The sequence below is a fragment of the Periplaneta americana genome, chromosome 12 (assembly GCF_040183065.1).
Source record: "Periplaneta americana isolate PAMFEO1 chromosome 12, P.americana_PAMFEO1_priV1, whole genome shotgun sequence".
Taxonomy (NCBI): Eukaryota; Metazoa; Arthropoda; class Insecta; order Blattodea; family Blattidae; genus Periplaneta; species Periplaneta americana.
Genome location: NC_091128.1, coordinates 50,093,633 through 50,120,836, shown reverse-complemented (window position 1 = coordinate 50,120,836; position 27,204 = coordinate 50,093,633). Strand labels below are relative to the sequence as shown.

At 34.9% G+C, this 27,204-nt stretch overlaps 1 protein-coding gene across 1 annotated transcript in view; it reads left to right on the top strand.

Annotated features, from left to right (window-relative positions):
• The first annotated feature begins 7,850 nt into the window (after window positions 1-7,850).
• Window positions 7,851-27,204, top strand: part of LOC138710396 (fatty acid synthase-like) — a 107,179-nt gene continuing 87,825 nt past the window's right edge. Inside the window, exons 1-3 of the mRNA XM_069841286.1 lie at window positions 7,851-7,991; window positions 18,914-19,154; window positions 24,611-24,760. Of these exons, the coding sequence (XP_069697387.1) occupies window positions 18,938-19,154; window positions 24,611-24,760 (367 nt within the window). The 5' untranslated portion in view covers window positions 7,851-7,991; window positions 18,914-18,937. The remainder of the gene's footprint in view (window positions 7,992-18,913; window positions 19,155-24,610; window positions 24,761-27,204) is intronic.

Sequence of the window (27,204 nt, the reverse complement as noted above, 5' to 3'; positions counted from 1 at the left end):
CAGTAATTACGTACAGTAGTGTTGTGAAATCATCACGTAGTACTGTTTATAAAAAGTGGATAATATTCAAATTCAAAATGATGTATATAAGGCATAGGAAAGAGAATAGTGCACCTAGGTGAATCCAATGATATAAACAACTCTGTTACTGGTGTTTCTTGATCAGCAGTGGTGAAGAGGACAAGTGAAACGTCCTGTGGTAGTGGGTAGTAAGCTAATGACATTCGTAATGATGACCCTAATATGCCAGTTTTAAAGGGTGTTCCTAAAATAAGTTATCTTCATGTTTATAGACTTGAATAGATACACCTGTTGATGATATGGTTAATTTCTTAAAGAGTGACTATCCTGAAGTTACTTGTGAAAAATTTGACTCAAAGAATTCTAACCTCCATGCTTCATTTAAAATGAGTGTCTATCAGTCTTACTAATAAACCGTGTATAATTTTTATACGAGACTTATGCAGAGTTGAGAGAGAAAACTTTACTAATAAACCATGCATAAGCTATGGATATACTCTATAAACAGGCTGTAACTGTACAATTGGAATTGCTTTGCAGTAGTTATATACACGGAAACCCCTTGTTTAAGCATTGTATATAGAGAAAAAATGGCCGCCCCTCTAGCAGCTGTTTGTATCGACTGTCATTTTATGATGATGATTGCCTTGTAACCACAGAAGAATAAACCAAAGAGCACAAAATAATAGAATAATATTGCTGTAGCTTGTACTCTTTGACCAAAATATAGTGTGAGTAATCGAATAGAGCCAGTTGTACTATCGATACTTAATACGCCACACTAGAGCGTTCTACCGGATTCAATAGAGAACCCTAGATATTCTATTACCTTTCGTAACAAAGTATTGACGAAACTATGACGTAGCTGTGTAACAGTTATATTGTTATATACGACGTATGTAGTGATTATTAGTAAGGAATTTACACACGACGTATAAACGAGCTACTCATTGTATAAGTATAAGACAGTTAAACGTCTGTATATAGAGTTTTTATTAGTAAGACCGTATGAAGATAATGTTCAGTCAGTTCTGAATTCTGAAAAGTGGCCTAAAATGTCTGTGTTAGACATTTTTTTCACATCAAGAAAGAAATACCAATAAATGAATATTGGATATAATCATGTACCTTTGAAAATCTCTAATAATTCTGATAGTAATCAAGTTAAAATTACCTCGAAATGTGGTTTGAATATTATATATTGGAATGTACAAAGTCTCTCCAACAAAGTGGTTTACATTTCAATATAGGCTAGATGTATTGTGTGTTGCTGAGCACTGGTTGTGTGCTTCGGAATTATCCTTACTTAATATCCTGGTTACTGTCTTTCTGATTTTTTTAGACCCAATAGTGGTCAGCATGAGGGGTCAGCTATATTTGTTAAGAGTAATCTCCAAGCTTTTAAATGTGATATTTCTGCATTATCATCATAGTATGATTTTGAAGCTTGTTCAATATTTATCAATTCATTAAATGTTTTATGCCAGGCATGTCAATTGATGCCCACAGGAGCAAGCTCACGCTTTAGAGCCTAGGAGAGCCTGAGCGCTTTACAGCGGAAAGGAAAGAGACAGACGAAAAAGGTATAGTATATACCGCTTGGTCGAGCTATATTCAGGGATGGCCAGCACTGATTCAGTAGATAAAGGGAAGAGAACTTATTAAAACTATATCCATGTTAATTTTTAGATTTGCCTGAGAAGTACAAGTGCATTATAAGAATGTAAGTTTTAATTTTAATGCTCACAAGTTTAATTTTTTTATTCAAAATAAATATTTTCTCAACTTTTCGTATAGAAAAGTGACATTTTCAGGTATAGGCCTATTTATTTAGTAGCCTTACAGAATGTTTTCGTAAATCTAATATACCGTATATACGTATTACTGAAGATAGTGTATTGAAAATTTTGAAAATATTCGCATGGAAATTGTTTGTAAGGAAATGAATTAACAAAGCAACTACTGTTACATCATAAGCAAAAGATACGTGCCCATGTGTTGTAAAAATGTCAGCTCTATAGCTTCAGCAGATTTCGAGAAAATAATTTAATACTGTATTCTGATGATAGGAAGTTGCTCACAAATATCATCTTAAAAGCATAATGCCATAAGAGTTTTGTTATGTAATATTAGTTACACTAAAAACAAATACACTACCTAGGAAACTTTGCTTTGTACTGTAATATTGTTTTGATTAGTTTATTGATTACTTTCGTAAGGCTAAAGATACCATCAATATAAATTCCAAATTATCATGTCATACTCAATCTCTTTCTTTGGAATATCACTTTCTTTATGAATGATGTGTTTCATCCACTTAATACAGTATAATATTATACTACTATGGAATTTAAGTGAATATTCCTTCTTAACTCTCTATTATGTTATTAATATTTAAAACACAAGTGCAATATTAAGAAATCAGTGTTAGTACTTTTATTTTACAGACAATATAGATAATATCAAACAGAAAGAAGCCATATAAAAATAATGACATAAAATTTCACGTTCCGTTTGAAGTTTGTGCACCACTGTTTTCTTAATCCAACAGGTTACTTATTCATATACACAACCCTTCCTCTTTCCATACTTAGCGCTTGCTGCCCGCGCACGACGTCAGGGTCAGAAAAATGCGCTTGCTTTGACATCACTGGTGTAATATATTACTAGTCAGCGATGTGTGCAATGGAGGGGAAAGGAACTGGCCACTCTAACCCTTTATCACCTGGCTTAGTTGTCTCATAATTGGTGTCTTATTAGTATCAGTTGTGATTATCAGACCTGTCTTCGGGCAGTTGAGTAAATAACTATTATTATTATTATTATTATTATTATTATTATTATTATTATTATTATTAACAGTAGTAGTCATAGCATCAACATCGTCATCGTTATAAAACTCACTGCATAGTCTCTCTGGCCTGTTTCCAATTCCTATTTAAACCCAGTCTTCCTGCCTTTCTTTGGTTTGCCGAACCCCGGTTTTATAAGGATTTATGGTCGTGCTGAATATTTAAGATACTATCCAATGCGGCGCCATTCTTAATAAGTTACCATGCTATTACTTGGGAAACCGTCAATCTTGTCATTGTTAGCTGTAGGCCTACTGTGGAGAAAGTTCATGTGTAAAACACAATGCATGTTTGAGTACGGTAGATCAACGTTGAGTCAACTCGTAGGCCTACTATTTCTATATATATATATATATATATATATATATATATATATATATATATATATATAAAATTTGAACTGGTAATGAAAATTACGGAGAAACGGCTGAACGGATTGTAATGAGTGACCCCTCATTTTGAAGCTTGGCATCCAAAATTTTTCAGAGAAATAGTAGTTTTCAGTCAAATGTCAATTTTCCTACACAATTTTCCTGTTTTCCAAAATCCATATGTTGTCAGTTTTCAGAACTAATAAATAAAACAAAACACACACTTAATAAACAATATTACACGAAGGCCATGACCTGCAGGATTGAGACATAGGTAGAGCAAATAAAGCAAATTCTGTGACGACATAATGACAACAATATGTCGATCTTCATTTGTGTATTTTTTTTAAACATCTCTATAATTGGTTATTAAAAATTTTCAAAGCTTACTAAATATAATTTACAAGTCTGATTCTGTTGTGTGTAACTTTATGAATACAGCTGTGTATTGGATATTGAAAAGTACGAAACTTGAGGTCGTTTGATGACATTATCACCATTAAAAGTGAAATATTATTATAGTTAATGCCATACTGTATTTGTCACTAATATACATATTAACCCTCAACTGGTATCAATGGGTCAATATAGACCCATATGGATAGATACCGTTAACGTACATTAAAAAAACAATACCAATTGAGGGTTAAGGATATAGCCTATTGATGATATGAAACTCAAACCTTTTGGGGTTATATATGTATAAGTAGAGAACATCTTAAATTAGATCTTCATTTCTATAATTTATTGAGTTACGGCTGTATAATATATGCAGTATATGTTAGTATGTTACTGAAAACTACAAAACTTACTATGTTAAAATTATTGTTATTAAAAATGAAATATTTTTATAGTTATTAATCAAGTGGTGTGGATCTTTTTGATATATTTAATGGCGGTGGGGTGTGGATATTTATATGCGTGATTCTCTCCAGTATTGTCTGGAGAGAGCGCAAAAATTACAATTCCTAAGAAAAGACAAAAAAGTATTACTTACTGATAAAATAAGAGCCCTACAAGATTTTTTAGTCTCCCGATCATTTCAGAAAGATCTCTTAGCAGGATAAAATAATTCTACATTTCAATGTAGTTCACGAAAAAATGCAGTAGCTATCCTAAGATGTTATGTATATTGTTCGAAAGCATGGCAAACCTGACATTTTCTTACCTCTCACCTAGAATCCACAATGACCTGAAATAGCTACTACTGCTTTACTCCCACATGAAAAATCCACTGATCGTCCTAACATTGTTACTTGCGTTTTCGCTTTTAAACTAAAAAATTGATGATGGATAGATTAAAAAAAAGTATTTGGCATGAAAAACCATTCAGAGAGAGTATGTTTCATTATTATGGAAGCAAATAACTTTTAAAATGACTGGTAGGCCTATTCTTCATTGAAAATAAATCTGAACATTTTTTATTTGAAATTCTAATGAACTTAGTTTGCAGCATTTGCTGCACAAGCCGTTAGTTTTAAATATATATTTTCGTAAACAGCGAAGTAATACTGTAAGCAACTACAGTATATAGGCACATAATTGATTTTCGAACATTAATTGATGCACTTGCCTATACAAACCGTATAAATGAAATCAGATACCTTACATTTTAGAATTACAAATGTATTTACCAGTGGCGTCGCGTGACATTTTGACACAGGGTTGCGATTTTTTAAATGTTTAAAATACAGTAGTCTGTTTTCGTTATATGTGGGAGTTGCGTTCCTGGAAAAAGCCGCTTATTGATGAATGTTTGAGTTGAATTTTCAAATTTTCTTTATAATTTCCTTGTGGCAGGGATGTGGTGGAGGTGGAGCGACTCTCCGGCACTGATTTGGAATTTTAAAATCTGTTTTGACATCACAATACTTTCCCAGCTAACGATATCTTAGTTAATGTCAGAATATTTAGTGATTATATTTTCTGTGCTTCTTTTAGAAAATCGGAACAAGTTCGGAAGTAGAGGGTCGCGAGACCACTATAAGTGACAGGACAACCACCAAACTAAACTTCATAGTGCGCCTGCGCGAAATGATCACGTTCCTAATTCACTTTCGTTTCGTATCGTATTTCGTTAGTTTTCACGTCTTTGTACGATACAAGAGATTGTCTATGGTGTTACTTACGGAAATGTATTGTGTTTGTTTATCAGTTATTTTACAAAGTAAATTTTAAACAGTTAATTTACTGCCTATATCGTGACTAAAACAGTACTTCAAACTTTTGTTTTTATCTATTGTCCTTCAGTAAATATGGAACAAAATAAACATAGACAAAAAACATTAACTTCTTTCTTTTCTCGTGTCATTGCTGTTACTAGTGGAGTTACAAAAGCTTCCTCTCCTGATATTGTTGATATCTCAAGCCCATCGCTTCTACTTGATGAACCTAGTAATTCAACCAGAGATAATGTTATAAAAGATAAAGTTCCAGTATGACTGCGAAGAATATTCAACGTCATAATGTTCAAAACAGTGAAAGCCAGAAAGTCGGCCTGCGAAGTGAGTGGCCGAATGTATAGAATGAAGAAAATGTGTGGTCAAGGAAAAAAGAAGCTTATCCGTTGATAGAGTATAAGCAATGTAAGCTAGGCTGTAAAGTGTGTCATGAAGTAACTACATTAGGTGCATTTAAAAAAGAGTGTAGTCCTGTATGTAATGAATGGCGCTCATATTCAGTAAATTGCTACGGATCGAACAGATCAGATCAGCTTAAGTCACTACGAAAAAAATCATTGAACACAAGAAATCCAATGCTCATAATATAGCACAAAAATGATTCATATGTCTGACAAGCAATCAATTGAAAATGTTTGCGAATAAACGAGTGCAGCCCACCGTGAAGCAACAAAAGCGAAATTCAGATCAGCTTATAACATTGCGCAGAATGATCACCCTTACAGTGACCATTTCGCTTTACTTGAGCTTCAGAAGCTAAATGGAGTAGATTTTGATTGGTTTTGCCTTGCATTCTCCTTAAATTCTTACTTTATGACACTTCTTTCTTTGTCTTTGCATCCAAACCTTCCCCTTCCCCAAAAGTTAAAAAACATAAAGATCTCCGGCACTGTAAAGTTTGGGACTACAACCCTGCTTGTAACAGATGTCCTCTTTACATGGGATGACTGAACTGTTATTCGTTATAAAATGAACTGTACATGGTCTCTCCGTCACTGGCAGTACACGGCGCATAGATATAATAGCTTTCAAGGAATCTACAAGATCTGGATACATAATTGATCCCACTATGCGTTTCGAAACGGATGAGGAACAGCCAGCAGAAGTGGATAATGAAAAAAAGAATATCTACAATCCTACCATTCCCTATTACCTCCAAAAATACCAGCTAAAAGAGCTTGAAGTAATCGGACTTCTGGTTGGAGCAAGAGGTACCGCTACTCTCTTCATGAAAGATGTGTTTAAGAGGCTTGGAATACCTACATCTACTATTCCGATTGTAACCTTAGCTGCATTGGAAGGATCAATTCTAAAGCATCACCTATATTCCAAATCAAACTAAGTTCAGTAGCATTCTTTACTTTTTTTTGTAACACTTACCTCTCCAAAAATAGGTATATTTCCACTAATTTCAAAATGTATTTGCAGCTATGTACTTGTAGGAGTTTCATTGTCAAAACAAAATCAATGGTTCAATGAACTTGTAAACATTTCTATGGTTAAGTACTCTTTGTCCCTTGTGGCAGCTCACGAATGGTGAGAAGATATATAAATTTATGTCTTTCAAAATTTAATTTTAATTTTAGCTCCCTTAAGTACGTCAGCATTTAAAACTTACAGCCTCCCATCTTAATAGAGCTTCTTAAGCACACTGTTTGCATAAATCTTTACTTTACTTTTAGTTTTTCGCGAAAGTCCATGTTTTGATGATACCTTTAACTATCCAATATAGTTTATTGGAAAACTATTTAAGCTACGTTACGTTTGGAAATATTTTTTCTAACGTCACCTAACATTTAGATAATTATGACAAAGAATCCTGTTCTAATGTTGGGACACCCACTTGGTCGAATTTTCTTGACCTCATATGGTAGGATAACATGGGAATGGAAGTAAGACGAATAGATGAAGATGGCACCGAAAGATAAGTAACATTAAATCTCGCTCTTAATGAGTAGAGAGAAAACACCGGAAGAAACCTCAACCAAGCAACTTGTCTCAACCAAGATCGATCCCATTACCGTTCGTTTCGCAGCAGTCCAAACCGGTAAACACAGCTGGAAATATGTCAGTGAACATCACTACAAGCACAGGAGAAATACGTAACTGACATTTCAACACTGTAGAAGTGTAGAGAAGACGAAGCTACAATGGAAAACCAATAAGAAGGAAGTAAACTGTTTACCATTGTAAATTCACATGCGATCAGCATACAATGCAAAATAAATGACATACATTTGAGGAAAACCCATCTTGGAAAGGCCAGCCGGATATCATGTTACGTTTTAGATGTGAATAAGGACGATGTGTAAACTTTTCCTATACGAGGTTTTCCCTGTAGCATATACAGTGCATCTGTCTTACCACCCGCTATATAAAATGAGACAATATTGAAATTATAATTCAGAGTTCCTTCGTCGTCAGAAGTGTACGGAAGCAACACTCTTAACGGGCTGTAACGAGTACATTTGTGACTTATATTGTTTTGAAGTGAGAAATATAACGTTTTGAGTTAGCGAAACTGTAAAGAAGTGATTGACTTGATCGTTTTCATCTTATAGTGTGAGGTAAGTGTGTACTATAAATTTGAATTGTGCCAATTAATAGGCCTATAAATATATTTCTTTGATGACATTCACGTAGAGTTTCGCACCAGTACTTCTCCAGTAAGTACTCAGATTATATTCTGCCAAAGAATATTTTGTAATCAATTTGATTGCTCCAACACACTTTTATGAAATATGCGTGCTAAATTTTGAAATAGAATTTGTACACTAACTATATATCTCTCTTATTTCTCTCTTCGTAAATTGTAAACTTTGCTTGTAAATTGTAAACTTCTGTTTCACAATATTTGTTTGTAATGTTGAACTTTACAAAGGAAATCAAATCTTTACAAATTAAATTTTGCTTACTTTACAAGTATTCTGTTTCACAATGAAGGGTAATTTTACAAACATGTAAACTTAATTGTAAAATTATTACATTTTCTACAATAGCTCTGAGATGTGTAAAGTTTGATAGTGCAACATATTATGAGTAAATACAATAAAGATATATTTATTACATTCATTTTTGAGTAACTAGGTAATATTAAGAATTAAACTAAAGCAGTTTTGACGTTATTAAGTAGTTCTAATGACTCAGACGAAGATATTGAATTTAGGCCTAATCAAACAAAGACGTATACGTAACATTTTCCGGCCAAGAATATTATTAACGCGTTCATAATGAATGAATTTAATGAAAAGTTTCGAATGAGTCCCGCGCTATACTTAAGAAGACCGCGTAAGTATTTATATACGAAGACTGTATTTAATAAATACTCGCACTTAAAAAAGAAGTTTCCTGCACCAAAAATAAATAATTCAATAACGACACTAGTTACGCGATATTGTGAGTTTGTTTCGAGTCCCGTTTCGCTGGACTCTCTCCTACAAGATATGGGACATCACATCCAACATCCAAAAGGGTAAAGCTTCGAGGATAAAAAGGGAAAAGTGATGCCCTAACCTCAAAGCGAGAATTATTGTTTTGCATTGGTTGCATTCTAGCTGTCAGTTCCGTGCATTTGCAGATAAGCACGGAATTTCTAAGATGTCAGTGTGCAAAAGTGCCCACAGGGTAGTTGATGTTAAAAGAATTAAATTCGAGGCAGATTTTTGATCACCAAAATGTTATTTACTGTAGCACAGAATTTTTATGCTGCCTCTGGGACCACTAATGTTTGTGAGGTTATGGATGCAACATTAAAAATACTGATGGATCAACACAAAAAAATTAACCTGATTTTGTGGTAGGCATTGTAATTATTTTATAAATTGCTTATTAGTACTTGGACAAATCTGTTATTTACTTATTTGACTGAGTTTGGTGTTAACTTTGGTCATTTCAGTAATAGACGTATTGGTATACTTGACCAATCACATCACATGAAACTCCATTGTCGCCAATATATAAAAATCTAAATACTTTTAATTTTCTTTAACAATACTTTATATTTTCTGTTGGTGAAATATGAATCAGCAAGCTTGAAATAATCTATTTTAGTATAAAATATAAACATAATCGATAGTGGTAAAAATACAGCGACTTTAGCTCTGCTCCTTAGCGATTTTTGTAAACTGTCGTTGGCGATATTGTGTAACCAATAATGCTTATTTTTAATTTCTTTAGCTGATTTTGTAAAGTTCGTCAGACTTTACAAACTAATAAGATAGCATTGTGAAACATAATTTACAAGCATTTGTAATCTTTTACTTGTTATTTGTAAATTGTTAATTTGTAATTTGTAAGGATTGTGAAACGGGCCCCAGGGTGCATCACACCATTTCTCAGGCGGTATTCGAACACTATTGCTTGTCCGCATTGACTACTTATGCTTTACGTGCACTGCCACTAACATACAATTTTATTTTAGAATCCTATTTTTAATTTTACCATTGTATCACCTACTCGTGCTTAGGAAGTGGAAACGCTGTTCTTCTTGACTTGTGAGTTAGCAGAATATAGCTCCAAAGTGGCTTTCAGTTCTTTATATTCTTATCGAGTTAAAGTAAATACAGTTTATTACTTGAAATCCGACGTAAGTATTTATAAATACACCCACTACACATAGATACGTTAATGACATAAATAATATGTAACGAAAGTAGTTTAATAACGAGTAGGAATATTATAACTAATTATGGTAATATCAATGAAGGCTAACAAACTCGTAAAGTTGCATAACGCAACGCAGCTATTGAACCCAAGAATGACATTGCGACCAGAAATAATCATTAGCACACAATCTTTTGCTCCCAAGGTGTCAATATTCCTTGACACACGCAGTAAAGAACGGACTATGCGTTATATAATTTTACTGTAGTGAATATAATATAGGTTTGTGTGTTTATTAACCTCACTGTTATTTTGAAAAATTTCAGGTATTTTTTTCTATTTCATGTATTAGTTTCTCATTAAACTTCAACGTTTCCAAAATTTGTTCCGAGTGCATTCTTGCAACAAGAGTCACAGTTTAGACCGTGTCAGTTTCACTCGTCAGTTTTATTTATTTCATGTACGAGAACAAGTCAAGAGGAAAACTGTTAGAGGTAATTTTGAGTAAATCACCATTTTGTGCCAATAAATTGCTCGTATATACTGAAGGAGACTGGATAATGATTCCTGAACGATTAAAACATTTCAGTTTAAAAGTTTAGTTCAATATTTCTAGGATTTCAGTAATCCGAGTGAAAGAGAAATTACCATGGATATACAACAAACTATTCTGAATTCAGTGGTATAAAAGACAGCTAATTAGTTCTTTATCCAATTGCAATAGAGGTTGTAACTGATAACCTGTTTTTTCGCTTTGCTTAAACAAACACAATTTAATGTTCTATGTTTTTCATATCATGGATCATACCAAAGCAAATACCTTACTATAATAATACCGGACAGCTGTATACTAACAGCATTGGTGTGAGTGCGAAATATTGCAGACCTGACATCTAGCGGAGAGGGATGGAATTACGTCCACATATACAAATATTAACATAGCGAGATTCGGACTATTGTTTAAAACGTGAGGTACTAATGTGGAATTATATATGAAACACTTAAGAAATGTTGAATAATATTTAATGTAAAATTATTATCTTATATCAAAGCTGCATATTATGAGAAATATTGCATACTTCATATTACTTTCCGTAATTAATTGTTACATATTTTTTCTTTGGTTTATCGAGACAAAATCAATTTGATATTAGGAATGAATTTACAGTAATGTTTTATATACGCATTGCTGACAACTGCAAAGATAAAATTGATAGTAATCTGATGCTTGTAATAATTAGTAAAGGCATGTGGACAACAATAAAACTTAATTTGATAAAACCTTAAAATCCAATACATTTTAACTTCTATTTATTTATTAGGTCTAAATAAAAAAAACTAATTTGTATTTTTCTATCAAAACAAAGACGAAGGAATTAGGCCTACTAAAGAATGTTGTTGACTCACGTTTTATGAACTGTCGGAAATCGAAAGTACGATTTGGAGCAATTTGTAATACTGCAATTGTCACAATTATAAACAGCACATAACTATGCACCCTGACATTTTAACACTAGTACTAATTCATGAAACTATTAACAAATTAATTAGCCCAGCAACAATATACATTGCAGTTGATTACAGCTTGTTTTGCGAGTATCTCCATCCCGGCAGGTAGGTAGCAGCACCATCGTCGTTCGCACGTAAAATTGCTAGCTGTCCGGTATTATTATAGTAAGGTATTTGACCAAAGCTTCAATCAATTTTTTCAACATTTTAACTCTGCACACAATTTCAAAACACAGATGGCACCTCTATGGATACTCAAGAGGTGGTTCCTTGTTGGAATAATGTGTGCCATAAAATTTAGAAAGAAAGAAAACGGTGGTTCTTCTGAGTAACCACTATGCTTCAAAGGGTTAATTTACCTCAAAATTTAAGTGCGTATTACTTGCTACAATCTTCATTCATATTGCTTGTATTTTTTTCGAGTTATTAAGTAATAAATAAGTAAATTCTAAAGCAATATGTAGTTAAATACCATGTCCTTAGTGAAACAGAATAGAAATATATACTTCGATTAATGATTTTGTTATTTCCTTCAATATACAGGGTGATTCAGACCACCCGTAACAGTAATTTATTTCGGAAATTAGTGCATGAAGATTTTCGAGACAAAAATATTTATAACTAAACCAGATGTGAACATTCACTTGAGCTTGATTTCATCAATCAGCTCTAACAGGAAGTAGTGTCAGTGGCGTATCACTTTAAAATTTCAAATGAGAGTCGTTTCAAATAGGGTACCTACAAATGAAAACTGAAAGTAACCCCTAAAACTATATGTAAAGCTCACGACTCGGGCTTGCATAATAAGGTCTTTCAACTGTTAAACTACATGCAAATGAAGAACTGGGCTTTAATAACTCATTGGATTGTATACCTAGAAACATAAAGGTCAATAGTTCCATGGCCTCACGACAGGAGTATGACTCCTCATTAACAAAAGAATGATACTAGGGCTACAATAACTGCTCGTAATTATAGACGAGTTAGTGAAAGGAACAACAAATTAATGTGATGTCAGTGCATTAAAACTACGGGGTGTTCGGAAAATTGTATCCCTTCGTGTTCTCAGGTTGAAACCTAGAACTACAGTAGAGATAACGAAATTTATGAAAATTAAATTTCTTGAAGTAAAATGTGAACATTGAAGTCTAGGCAGCCATCTTTTAAGATGGATATAAGGTAGGTGACCCCGATATGGCCATGGTAAGGTTTGAGAATTTTTCTAGCTGCCATTTTGAAAAAAATTTAAACCACTTTTTCTTACTCGTTCTCAGTCTAATGGACTTTCTTTAAACAATTTCCTTTCCCAATAAAAATAACTTTAATTGTCCAAAAAGTCCCAAATTCAAAAAGTCTACCTAGTGGCCATATCAGGAACATGTGCACATGACATGGCCACCCTTGTTCCATGTTCTACAAATCGTGATTTTTTCAGTTTGATAGCGCAGTTGTGCTAAAATTAAATAATTTTGGTGTAAAATGAATAAACATGATACTTAATAATCTTTTTTATAATTCAAAAGTGTAATCAAAACAGGTTTTTCCATAAACAATTAAGTTGTTTACAAAATTGACATAAAGATTTAACTTCAAAAAACAAAAATGAATAATCATTCAAGAGAAGACTACTTACAAGACAAAAATAAGATTTTGAAAACAAATTACTGATCGCAATTAGGACAAATAAAAATGTCTTTGTTAGCAGCAGTGAGGCCAACACACTCTTCGTGGTAGAAATTCTCACAGACTCCGCACAGTCGCATGTCCTTGACTTCGTCCTCCTGACAAACCGTTTTAAAGGGACTGCTGGTCGTAAGTGTTTCGACAGTTTTTTGAAGAGGAACCCTGATGTTGCACGACGCAAAGCTCAAAGACTGAACCCAGCCCGGGCTCACAATGTTAGGAGTCAATGGATAACCTACAGAAGACAAACGGAATATTCTCTGGCACAGCTGTTTTCTTGTTCTGGTGCAAAGGTGGTTCTCCCACCTAACTTTGACTTCTTTAATGGCCCATCTTTCTCCAAATAGCGGCGTAAAGTACGTTTAGGTACACAAAAAATTTTCTTGCGCCTTGAACTGAGAGCTTTCTACTCTTCATACCGCTCACTGCCTTGGACATGGCTTCTTCAGCCCATAATCCCCCCTTATTCATGATTTTTTATTTTTTTTATTTGGTTATTTTACGACGCTGTATCAACATCTAGGTTATTTAGCGTCTGAATGATATGAAGGTGATAATGCCGGTGAAATGAGTCCGGGGTCCAGCACCGAAAGTTACCCAGCATTTGCTCCTATTGGGTTAGGGGAAAACCCCGGAAAAAACCTCAACCAGGTAACTTGCCCCGACCGGGATTCGAACCCGGGCCACCTGGTTTCGCAGCCAGACGCGCTGACCGTTACTCCACAGGTGTGGACTTATTCATTATTTTATATCTGAAACAAAATTTCTAAAGCTTCCACTAAAGCGAATACTTAAGTTATATGGACTCTATTGTCTACTAATGCCAAACATTTCCAGCACATTTGCAAAAAGAAAAAAGTTTCCATTACAACGTAACGTATTTTCTACCGATTCAGATTAAAAACACATGATTATGACGTCATTTTTCTTACAATAAAAAATTTTTGCGTAATCCCAGCTATAAGGCACGTAAATTTGTCAGGTGAAAAAATAAAAGTGAAATGAACTTGATATAGCCATGGTGCATTTGATATGGCCATATCAGGAGCAGATAAGCTTTCACGAAAATCGTTTGATTATGAAAAACTCATAAAAGATACGCCATCAACGACAACACCAATCAACAGAACATTAAAAACTGAATGGAGTACGATGGTTTTCATGGAACAAGTATTTGAAAAACATGCATAAAACAAAGGAGACTTACCAGATCAAAATAAGAAGAGGTCACATGAAAAACGCAAAACAGGCAACTGACGTCATATTGCTCAACCTGACTGGATGGGAAACGATCAAGTGACATACCAGGATGCCCTTTCAATGGATGCTGCTGCAATTTAGCGGATTTTTTGGTTAACTAACTCACAATAGGGGGGTGGCCATATCAGGAACATGGCCATAACAGGAGCACCTACCTTATTTGAAATGAATTTTAATTTTGCAATGGATCCTCGGTTTAGGCCTGAAAATGCGAGCGTTTGTCTTATTTTACAACTGCGACAAAGACAGAAGGAACGAAATACGGAAATGCTACGCGTAGATGAAATTAAGCATGAGGATGGTGGATGTAAACAGACTGTTGTTGAACAATCTGTGCAAGAAAGTTCTAATAGTGAATTGACGGTGCTGCACCTGAATATCCAGTGGTTACAAAATAAATTAGTTGAACTTCAATTAAAGGTAAGCGTTCACTACATCGTATTGCACTCATCGGACGAATCGCACGGATCGGAAAAAGACTATCTTTGCTGTAATTGTTATGTAACCGCGTTCACTACATCTTATCACACGCATCGGCTCTCGGCAAATCCGTCCACGTTTCTCGGATGAGCAATTTTTCCGATGCGTGCGATCATGGCCTTCTTTGATAAAACAATTTTAATTGGTCAACTGTTACTAATTATGATGTGTCTTGTTCAGTGTCGCGCCAAAATGGCAGACGGAAACTTATTTCGCTTGTAGAAAACTGCGAAAAATTATGTAATTTGAGGCGTTCCCATTACAGTAATCAAGTCGTTTTTTTACATATATATTATGTAACCATATCTCTTTCGTTTCTTCCTCTTAAATTAAGAGCATGAAACAATTACAAATTCTTATTCGCTAACACTCATGGATAATAGACCTAACCTCAAAGCTCCTCTGCTTTCAGCAGTCAATATCGTACGTCATAAGTTTTAAATAGCTGATAGGGGAATCCGATGAGACGATGAGGTGGAGCCGTTATAGTGAACGCACTCCGCTTAAAATATCCGTTGCGTGCAATTCGTCGAGGAGTGCGAGACGATGTAGTGAACGCTTACCTTTAAACGATAGTCTCACCTGAAAAAAATAAATAAATAAAATGATGGAAACGTAGTTGGAAAAATATAAGTGCAATCCGGGATATTGATTTTCGATAATTCGGTAGAAAACATTGGTCAATATGATTGACATCAATATCATGAGAATCGGTGACAGGTTAGGTTTGATTTGTTGAGGTTTTTGGCATGTCTTGCACATAGTCTACGTTTTTGGTAGTGTACCAAAAACCTGAACAAACGACATCTAATCTGTCACTAATCCTCGATTATGTCCGCCATATTGACCAACGTTTTCTATAGAATTACCCGATTTTCATATGTGAAAAGAATGTCTTATTTCTGTAAGCAAAGAAAACTGTGATTGCAATGAAATGTTTTATTCTATAACGGAAGAGTGAAACATAACATTTTTAACCACATCAGTGACATAATAAAAATATTCGTTACTACTGACAGATTAATCGTATTTGTGTGAACTGTTTTATTACCATAGTATTATAGTATTTAACCCGCACAGGTACATGACTGGCTGTTCTAAGTCTCACAACGTTGGAAAGGAACATTTTATGCTATCAAACTTAGCTGAAATTTTATAACGTAATGCAGTGTTGCAAATCACAATATTCCTCGGAGATTACATGGTAGTATTTTCGGAATAATTCTAAGAGTTTACATTAGGCTTATACCCTTAACGTCGACAAGTAAGATTTTGTAGGAGTTATTTTCTAGAAGTTTGCAAAATTTCTAGGAGGTTGTCTTTTCCCCCAAAGAATATCTGCCCACCATTCTTTGCCATGTTGAATTTGGACGCTAAATAAACCCACAGTTGAAGGCGTCGTTAAACTGTCACTACTACTTGTGAGTTCAAAAAATGTACATGTCTAGTCACCAGTAACAATACTCAACGCTTAGCGACTGCTTTTCTGTATTCTGTGAACATTCAGGCATTCATTGTCACAGACGTTTCAGTACTCAGGATAATATCTATAGCATTACCATTTTTCTTTATAGGAATCTCATTAGTGGTTATTAGGCAATGATACGAATGAAGTCGGTCAGTCTGTCAGTCAGTCAGTCAGTCAAGGCGAGAAAAGTGTTCTGCAGTGTCTCTACGAAAGACAATTATTCACTTTCATTATAGTGTCTCTTCTTGATATACTTACATAATTCATAAACTACCGTAAATTGATCTCAACAAACATCGCAAATTCATTCACAGATGGAGACACGTTCTTGTTGGTGAGATGTAAAGATGTAATCAATTACTGATCTAATCTCTCTCGCTGCCTAAGCATGCCTATGATTAGGGTAACCAAGAGTACATGGGGTCAAAAAGTAACAAATCCTTAATTTTACTGTTAATGTAATAATATATTACACACATAACATATAATTAGTTACAGCCACATGTAAGTACTACTTCCCCAAAAATGTTTCTTTTTTACTCTAAACTAACTATCTGTACATGAACTGAAATATTTCACTGCAGTGACCCTTTTTACCCTTCTGTATAAGGATAAATGTGGTCAGTGTTTAGGGCAAATCGGGTCACAATTTTTCCCTCTATATACCTGCACGGAACTTTAAAATCAATATTGAATTGATTTAATTTAACACTTTACACCTTCCACAAACAAACACTGTTTTCTTTTCTGCACCAAGGAACTGTGCTGCAGTGTAGTCCAAAACCACATGCGTACATGCGTACAGTTTCAAAATTCTAGACACAAGTTCATTTTCTTGTACTGGAGTAAACGTAGTTCGACGGCCTTTACTTTTCAAGGGATTGTCCTGGGCACTTTGAAGACGTCGTTGCAGACATGAATGAGGGACTCCTAACAACTCAGCAGCATGACGTTGGCTTCTTCCCTCGCGAAATGCTTTAATAGCCTTCTGCATGTCTTTCTCAGTCCACGAATTTGACGTTTTCCTCTTACATTTAACCATCTGTCACAAAGAATTGAAAATAAATACTTAATTTGAGTGGACTGATTTGAAACATGTTGACCCTATTTGTCCGAAATTACTGACCCTATTTAACCCAAATTTAGAACTGTTTTGCGCTAGAGGTTGGTAGTACTGAATATTGCTTCGACGAAGGCGTTAATAGCCATAATCTCTTCTAAAAACCTTAAACTTAATACTGAAAGTTAATCGCACAAATTCTCTGCAATAGTTGTTGTAAAATAATAAAGGAACCGTAAAGCATTATTTAAAATACTCTTAACTCATCTTTATATTCTCTCTATTCTTTTATTGTCAACACAAAGAATACACACACCAGCTAGCATCAATGGCACTCAACGTGTACAGGAAGTTCTCTTCCTGACCTGTATATGGTAGCACTTGCTTGAACTGGTTTACGCTTGAATATGGAGACAGGGTTTTGAAATTGACCCGATTTAACCTCTGACCCGATTTAGACTGAGTTACCCTACTAAAAAAAATGTATTAGTACCGTACGTAATTTTAAATTAATTACATTTACTATACTCGGTTAAACTATATCGTTTGTCAACTATAAGATTTTTCGTTATTTTTGTCCAAACGGGATATTAAATGGATCTCATTTGTAATGTGCACTATTCCCAACAACGTCTTCAACATAGACGAACAATCAAACGAAGTTTCTGTGCTTTAAAGTGTTTCACAAACCTGCACACGTTGTTAAGAATTATAAATAAATGGATGTAGTCGTGTATTTCTCTGAATTAAACAGAACTGTTCTACCTGAAGTGTGCAAGTGCTTGTCGAATCGTTGAAATAGTGTCTGTAGAGTGATCATTTGAATACATCAGACATTTATTTGTAGTCAAACCTGTCGCATTCGCAGAAGTTTTACATCCAAAAGGAAAATATTATTTATAGAAGAGGATGATCCTGTTTTTCGTTCCTTGAGACTATAATTCTTATTTTTCTGTAACTATGTTGAAATGATATATCAATATTTATGAATTTTCGAAAGAAACGTAGGTCTAATAGTTATAGAAATATTAATGGAAGAGAAGTCGTGTAAAATAAAAAAAAAACTATCTTTATGAAATATAAACATTTCAACAAAATAATATGAAATATGAAAACTTTTGGACGTTTATTGCAATCGTGAATCGTGAAAATTCTTGTATCCATACCGCAAGCAGGGATGGTTTAGATACAGCGGTTGTCAGCACAGAGCACCCTGGGGCTAGCGTCTCTTACCCGCGGAAAACACACTGCACTATGGTGCCCTCGTAGCTGCTAGCGGGTATGCTCTCTACCTCTTCCTGCTGCACGACGGGACACGCGGGACAGCTCTGCTTACCCTTTGCACATTTCAGCGAGTGCTGACGACCACTGATTTAGAATATGAAATTTCATATTTTGTCTGTCTCTAGTGATAATATTACATTTAGATTTCAGATCAGAAGTAATTCAACATGAAGCTTGAAAATGAGACCTACACTATTACCAAAGAAGCTGTGATGAATGGACACGACTATAATCAGTTTCATGGATATTGGGACCCTCATGATCCCATTGTTATCTCTGGAATGGCTGGACGTTTCCCAGAATGCGACAATGTAGAGGAATTCATGGACAATCTCTATGCAGGAGTAGAATTTGCTAAAGTTACAGACCGCCGTTGGCCAAATGGTAAGTGACAAATTACCTAGTCAATTCCTCCACAATATTATTATATGCTGGTACATCACACGAAAATAGTAGACCTAATAATAGGAATCATCATTCATAGTGTTCTGCCCAAGGGCAGGTCTTTCACTGCAAACCCAGTATTCTCCAGTCTTTCCTATTTTTTGCCTTCGTCTTAGTCTCCGCATATGATCCATATATCTTAATGTCGTCTATCATCTGATATCTTCTTCCGTCCCGAACTCTTCTCCCGTTCACCATTCCCAGTGCATTCTTCAGAAGGCAGTTTCTTCTCAGCCAGTGACCCAGCCAATTCCTTTTTCTCTTCCTGATTAGTTTCAACATTATTCTTTCTTTACCTATTGTTTCCAACACAGCTTCGTTTCTTAATCTGTCTGTCCATTTCACAAGCTCCATTCTTCTCCATAGCCACATTTCAAATGCTTCTAGTCGCTTCTCTTCACTTCGTCGTAATGTTCATGTTTCTGCCCTATACAATGCCACACTCCAGAAAGCACTTCACTAGTCTCTTTCTTAGTTCTTTCTCCAGAGATCCGCAGAAATGCTACTTATTCTATTAGAGAACATTATGAAACTGGTGAAAGAAAGACAGAATTAAAATCCCTATTGAGTTCGTGGTAACTGAAGAATTATATATATTCAGGGACATCATTTTATTTTTACTAACATTTTTAATATTAACCTGTCTATACCTTTAGAGAATCGGAAACACCGCTTGCTCCCCCCTCCAAGACTGGAGTTCGATGATACTGACGTAAAACACAAATCACTCTACTAGGTATAGGAAGGAAGAAAAGTAGTTCATCCATTTACGTAAACTAGGAAATATCGCGATTTTGAGTTTGATAATTTTCATTAGGTTTTTCTTTAATGAAAGTACAGTACTGTATTAAGAATAAGTGTTTTTACTCACGAAGTGAGTTATCCATGCGAACGTATTCATTATGCGGTGTATATTATACTGTCTACAGCACATTAGCGTACAATATAGAGAAAGAAGTTAAATTGAAAAATAATCATAATATGAATATTTAAACACAATTTTGAAAATGGTGGCCGTTCATTTCGATACAGGCTTCAGTTCTTTTGTGCATATTATCGCACTATAGACTATTGCATCTAATTCCAATTGCCAGTTTCGTCCTTCGTACTAGTAACTCATGTTGAAATAATTCTGTACCTACTCTATAAAAGAGTACCTTACGTACTGTAAATTGAATCTTCACTTCTGCCCGACCCGCACAGATAAAATTACTCAGACATGCTATCTACTGTCCGTCCGAGTGGTTATGCCGCAGGATTGTAGAAAGGGAGGAAATCACGTGACAGTTAATTACTTAACGCGCCCCTTTTATTTAAGTTAAATTAAACAGCTGTATAATATTACGTAAACGCCCAATTCCTAAGAGAAATTAATGTTTTCAGAAAAGAGCTAAGACAGCCCAGCTTTTACAGAGGGGCGAGCAGAAGCAGGTGGGGGAAATCGGGATGCGACGTAGGCAAACGGACGACAGTACCTGTGCGAAAATATGATTCAATATTGAAAGTTCTTTCGTCACTGGAAAACGCGAACATATTTCTGGAACTTACTATACTCAGTAACTCAGTACTGCTTACTATCTGCGGTCTTGTCTCTGTGTGGAGTTGGAACTTCATTAGTAGAAGGGATGGGAGTGAAGTACATTCAAAAATTCAGGTACAATAAAAATTGAAGTAAAAATAAAATGATGTCCCTGTATATATATATATATATATATATATATATATATATATATATATATATATAGTCATAGTCTGATCTTTAAGTCGCTCCACAGTAGTGAAATAAGGGAGAACCCGCTAGATACCAGGAGTGTAGTGGTAACCTTAGTTGTGTGTGTTAGCATTAGCATAAACAACCATTCACAAACGATTGCAAATCACTTTTGATTTTGGGACAATGACGGATTGGTTGAAGTGAATTTAGAGAAATGAATTCAGGATTTACACCACACGCCTATTTTCTCTGGATCCAGTTTCGTTTCTTTCACTGTATACGGATTCTTAGATGACCAGATTCTGTTAGTTTGAGAATTATCGTAACGCGATATGTGAAACCAGGCTTCATCCGTAAAAATGTAAAAATGTTGGAACCAGGACTTCAACACCATGCTGCCGACCTGCAACCATTCACAGTAATGATGTGCTTGTCATGGCCGCGATTTGGTTGTTCTATCATAAGCATTTTCAACTCTGTCACAACAGACACACTGGAACAGGTATTCTGGAGCTCAGTTATTTTAAAAGGCGTCACGAAATAGCGTTCCTGCACTCATAATTTACTCATATTTGTTTCCTGTGTTTCTTAAAATAATATTTATGTAGAGTTCCTCACTTTTTATTTGCATAAACAATGATATACAACCGAGCGAGTTGGCTCAGACGGTAGCGTTTAGACATGCATTCGGATGGTCCAATCCTGACCGTTATCTGCAATCCTTATTACTAGACTTCGTGCAATTGCCACGAGAATCGCAAAGTTTACTGCGCACGCGGTATAGACTGTATGAGAAGGGGGCGTGCAACGGATGGAGTATGCCTCTAATGTAAACACTGAGCAGTATACTGCGGTTACAATAAAACCTGTATCCTGCATTCAAGAAATATAATGAATGAAAATTGAAGTAGGAAATGTCTAAATGTATAAATACACATTATTTTGTAGTGAGATATATTAACTCTTAAAATTTAATGTAAGATACTCACATCATCCTTGAATATGTGCATTGCAGTGAAGAGTTACGTACATTTTGAGCGACTGCAAAGTAATCTTCTCCGATGGTCACTTAAAAAGTTTTTATTTTGGGAAAATGTATGTTCAAAATCTCACGATGTAATGCGTACTTACTTGAAGAACGGAAAGTCACTACTTTTTAGTACACCAACTTCAGATGTCTTGTCATGACCGGATGGTACATCATTTATAATACGAAGTTGTGAATAGGCAGAATTTTTAGCAATAATGTTTCTAAACTTACATTTCACTTTTTCTGAAATTAGTGAATTGTTATTTTGGATAACGGTTTGTGATACTCTATCCACTATATTAAGGTCTTCTGAGAGTTGTAGTTTAGACGATTCTAACAGGATGATGCTTTTGGACACGATTTTAAAATTAGAATAAGTGAACAGAATATCTTCCAATAGCTGTTCAGAAGGCAATGATTTTACAGCTGCAACAGCGGAACTGTATGTGCTATCCAATGCATCAATTACCTCCATTATTTTGCCGTAATCTTCTGCATAATAATTAACAGCATCCAACCATGTTCCCCAACGGGCCAAGACTGGCTGCGGGGGTAAGTGTATTACACGGGCAATTATTTGGAACAGGAACACACTCATTGTAGCATGTTTGATTGAATTCTTGTCTGCACTGAACAAATGTTAAGCTTTGACTATTCCAACCACAGTAATGCTAAAACAAGTGCTTACATAGGTATACATTAGCTGTAGCTGCCCTATCTATTTGGACCGGTCACAACTCTTAACATGAGCTGCTTATACTATGAGACCGGGCGGTCGCTCACCTCCTCTATACTACCGTACATCGGCAACCTGATTGCATGCTGCGTGTGGCAATTCAACGAAGTCTACTTATTACAAAGGGGGAGGGTAAAGTTTTCTTGCCCTTGACAACTTCTCTGCGGGTATACTGACCGCCATACTACAGCTCGACCAACTATAAAAATACCTTCGACTTTTGCAATACTCACGTGTCCATGGAAGGGGTGACGTCATCACTATACGAGCAGCTCGCTAGGCCGGGTTACACTAGTCGGACTCCAACTGTGGTAGACAATGACACTGCCCCTTCCTTCAAAACGTTTTTTATCAAGCTGGGCGAAATTCCCGTAGCTTCCTTGTTGATGTGACAACATTATATTTCATCTTAATTTTTTTTCTCTTGTAAGGGATTAGGTACAGCTTACAGCAGTAAAATTTTGGAAATATTCAACATTTTTTCCTCCATTACTGTATCTTATACAATAATGAAAATTGGTATGTGTAGAACACTGTCCTGCTATATGAAAAAAATATTTTTACGATTTAAAAAAAATTATTCACATTTTTTTTTTTCAAAATTCATTTCACTGTGCAGTGATGAAGTATTTTCCACATAACTCAAAAACCTTCCAACATTCTGTGATGACATTTTTGTGTGTATTTATACATGTCATATCTACAATATGATGCCAGATCACTTCTCTACCTTTGATAGACTGTCTGATAAAAAATAAATTCATTTAAGAATGGTCAATTATCAGTACTGTCTTCTAAAACAAAATAAAAACGATATATTATTTGTTAAGGAATATAGTTGAAAGAGTATGATATTGTAAACATGAATTTCAGTGATAAAATAAAAGAGAGAGAACATGAAAAATTTAACAAGTGTATGAATTATGAGGGAAACGCTTCATCACTGCACAGTGAACTGCCACCATTTTGAATTTGTGAAATATATATATATATATATATATATATATATATATATATATAATTTTTTTAAATCGTAAAAATATTTTTCTAATATATCAGAAGAACAGTGTTTTACATGTCCAATTTTCATTATTGTACAAGATACAGTAATGGAGGAAAAAAATGTTGAATATTTCCAAAAAATTTTACTGCCGTAAGCTGTACCTAAACCCATAAATACTTCGCAACGTTATAAATAATTTTACGCGCGTCACTTTTCAAAAGCCTGCCGCGCACATTTGGTTTCCCTTCCATTATTATAAATTACAATCTGTTTTAACTATACACAATACGTCGAAATGGAATATTAATAATTAATTGATTGAAAAGTGAAAGATTGGAAGCGGACACGAGTGCTGTTTCGAATAGTTTAGAACGTACTCGCTGCGAGACGTCGATCAGGGAGCGCATCTACAACACAACAGATCCCCCACTATGACAACCTGCGCACGAACGAACACTGGTTTGTGGCGCAGGTTTTAATGTCAGTGGTCGGGCTATACCTGCTGTAGTGTAAAGGGAATAAAAGATCACAATGTATAATCTAATTAAAAGCCTATTGGTTGTTTGAAATCTGTTTTCTTTTTTCGGTCGGAGAAGTGACACGTAGAATGCAGCAAACTAATAATCAATTTTGAAACACTCATGAAAAAGAATGGTGAGTTCGAGTAACGAAAGTGATTTTGATTTAAAAATATCTCTGGGTATAATAATTATACAGTGAGAAAGGAAGTGGTTGATAAAACAATAAAATTGTTGGCAGGCCGTGAACGAAATGAAGTTTAATTAAAAATAAATAATTCAGAAACTTTTGTTCCTAAAATAACTAGAAGGAAAAAAAAGAAAAGATACACTTCTGTAAATATAATTACATAATTCATACTTTTCATATCCCTCGTTTCTACCATTTTTTGCAGGTTTCTGCAATCTACCTGATATTGGAACATTGAAAGATATTTCTCATTTCGATGCAGCCTATTTCGGCATTCCACCTAAACATGTGCAAGTGATGGACCCTCAACTTCGCATTGCATTGGAACTCACCTATGAGGCTCTCATTGATGCAGGTGAGTAGTTCATAATACGAACTGAGACAGGCAAATCAAAAACACCCTAACTCCAATAAACCAAATTTTACAGGAGAGAGAAAAAACTTATTATTTCTCTTACTAACTTTAAATATTATACATTTATCTATTAATATTGTGTAAAATTACATTCTTTATCAATTAAATACTTCAAAACCTACATTTTTACATTATCTTACGCTACAATTTGAAATGAACACTACTGGAGTTAGTGGTTTTCTGACTTCCACAGTGTATGAATGAAGAAAAGTGAATAAATATGAGCCATGTGAAGAAAAGAAGATAAGTATCTCATAATTCCCTTATGAAACATTGGAATATACGAGAAAATGGAAGTTCATTATTAAGATTAACATTGCTACATTTTTTTAAATTTCAAATATATGAGACAGAAAATCACAAATTACCATAAAGCAAATCAAAATACACAAATAAAACCACAAACAATATTAAAATGTTAACACAGTCTCATTCATGTTACAGATTGTTTTTTTTTTCTCTCACTCTCATGTTCTTCCTGTGCATCTAGATTCTAGATTATTACTGTCCGCGAACAGAGTTTGGTAGTACATCCTACTTTCCTCAGAAATAACTGCATTAAATTTTGCAAGTCCTTTTGCTTTTTTCTTTCAATGGCAATGCTGAATTGTACTTTAGTTGATTGGGGAATGATGCATCTGTATTGAGTTTCTGGAAGTTAGACTCGATATTGTGCCTTTAATAGTCCTACTTACATGGATTTCATAGATTTTTGTGACATTCTGAATACCATAACGTATCACTTTACTCAGCTGGTTGAGCGATAGTGTTGCCACCTACCGGGAAATTAAGCTTAAAATGCAAAAACTCTCTTATTCCATGGAGTAAGTGGAGTTCTGACTTCCACGAGTTTTAAAACAGCCCCCAGAATGCAGATGAATGTCGAAATTAGTGTATTCTTGCCTTCCACGCATGCGGGACAAACTAAAAAGCATTATCCAGCCCATAACTCAATTTTGTCAAAAATTGGAGTTAGTGGGCTTTGATCTCCCTGTCTCAATTTGTACTGTAAAAGTGTGCAGTAAATTAATTTGTGAACAAAAAGACGGTTACATATATAGATATTTTTAATAACAACGATGACTGTGATGATGATGACGATGACGATGACGACGACGACGACGACGATGAAAACGATAGCTGAACTTTCTATATTCGTTTGAGATATTTATATATGGTTGGACACCAGCCTACCGAAGCGACGCCGCTGTTTGCTAACAATGTGGCGGATTTCAGTTATCTGACCCTCAGTAAAGCTTTGCAGACAGTTTCCTCCACAGAATTACGTAATACTCAATTACTAACAAGAATTTTTCATAGAAATTGAAAAACTAGACCAATTTCCCATACAAGTAATTGTGACTGACAAATTAATTCCTGCGTCTGCCGAATTTCATTGTATTTATTTAATGAACTAAGTCTAAAACATAAAATAAATCGACTGAACACCAGCAAAAAATTCAAAATGATCACTTACCAAATCGATATGGAAGTAAGTTACCAATAGGAAAGAGGAATTTAGACAGACTGGGGAAATGGCATAATACTGAGTCGGGAAAACCAGGAAGTTTCATGAGTGAAGAAGATGACTATAAAAGTGATCATGGTGACGGTAATGACTACTACAACGACGCTTAGGAATTATTGGTAGTCCTTATGATGATGATGATGATGATGATGATGATGATGATGATGATGATGAAAAGAACTACAGCTCATGCATTTTGTCAAGATACTTGCGATGTACAGTACGGAAAAACGTTTTTGTAGCGAGGTTAAGAATAGAAGGGAAGGTGGGGCGTGTGTCTACCGAATTCTAGGCAAAGACAAACCCATTCCCCTATAATTCGTAAGTAGACTCATCCGATCTCGTGCGCAGCTCTGTAGGAAGAGTGGGGGACCGAGCCCCTACCAAGCCGTAGCGGAAAAGTGAGAAATATGTTCCCAGATTGAAGCAGCAGAAAACCCCCATTTGTTTGGAAGAAAACGCGCGAGATTTCGAAATTTGAATGTGCGTTGTATTGCGTATCCGAAAGCTAAATGCTTTTATTTACAGGAACAATACTTCCTTTGCGATATACCTTTAATAACGTGTTTCTGCTGCCAGCAGAGTTGCTAGGTTTTCTGCGAGGGAAATCGGGATATCAGAAGCTAACTGAAGACATTAGACTTGTCATCACTTTATCATAAGATTTATAGTTGTTTTCTGCAAAGTAATGTTCGCGTGTTTTTAATGTAATACTCGCCTCCTTGAGAAACACTAAAATAAGGACACACAGTACAGTGAATACTACAGGCTAATCGTTTTTTCTTTTATTGACCACGAATATGTTTTAACCATTCACTACTAAATTAACTTTGCAACTTTTATTTTTCGGATCCGG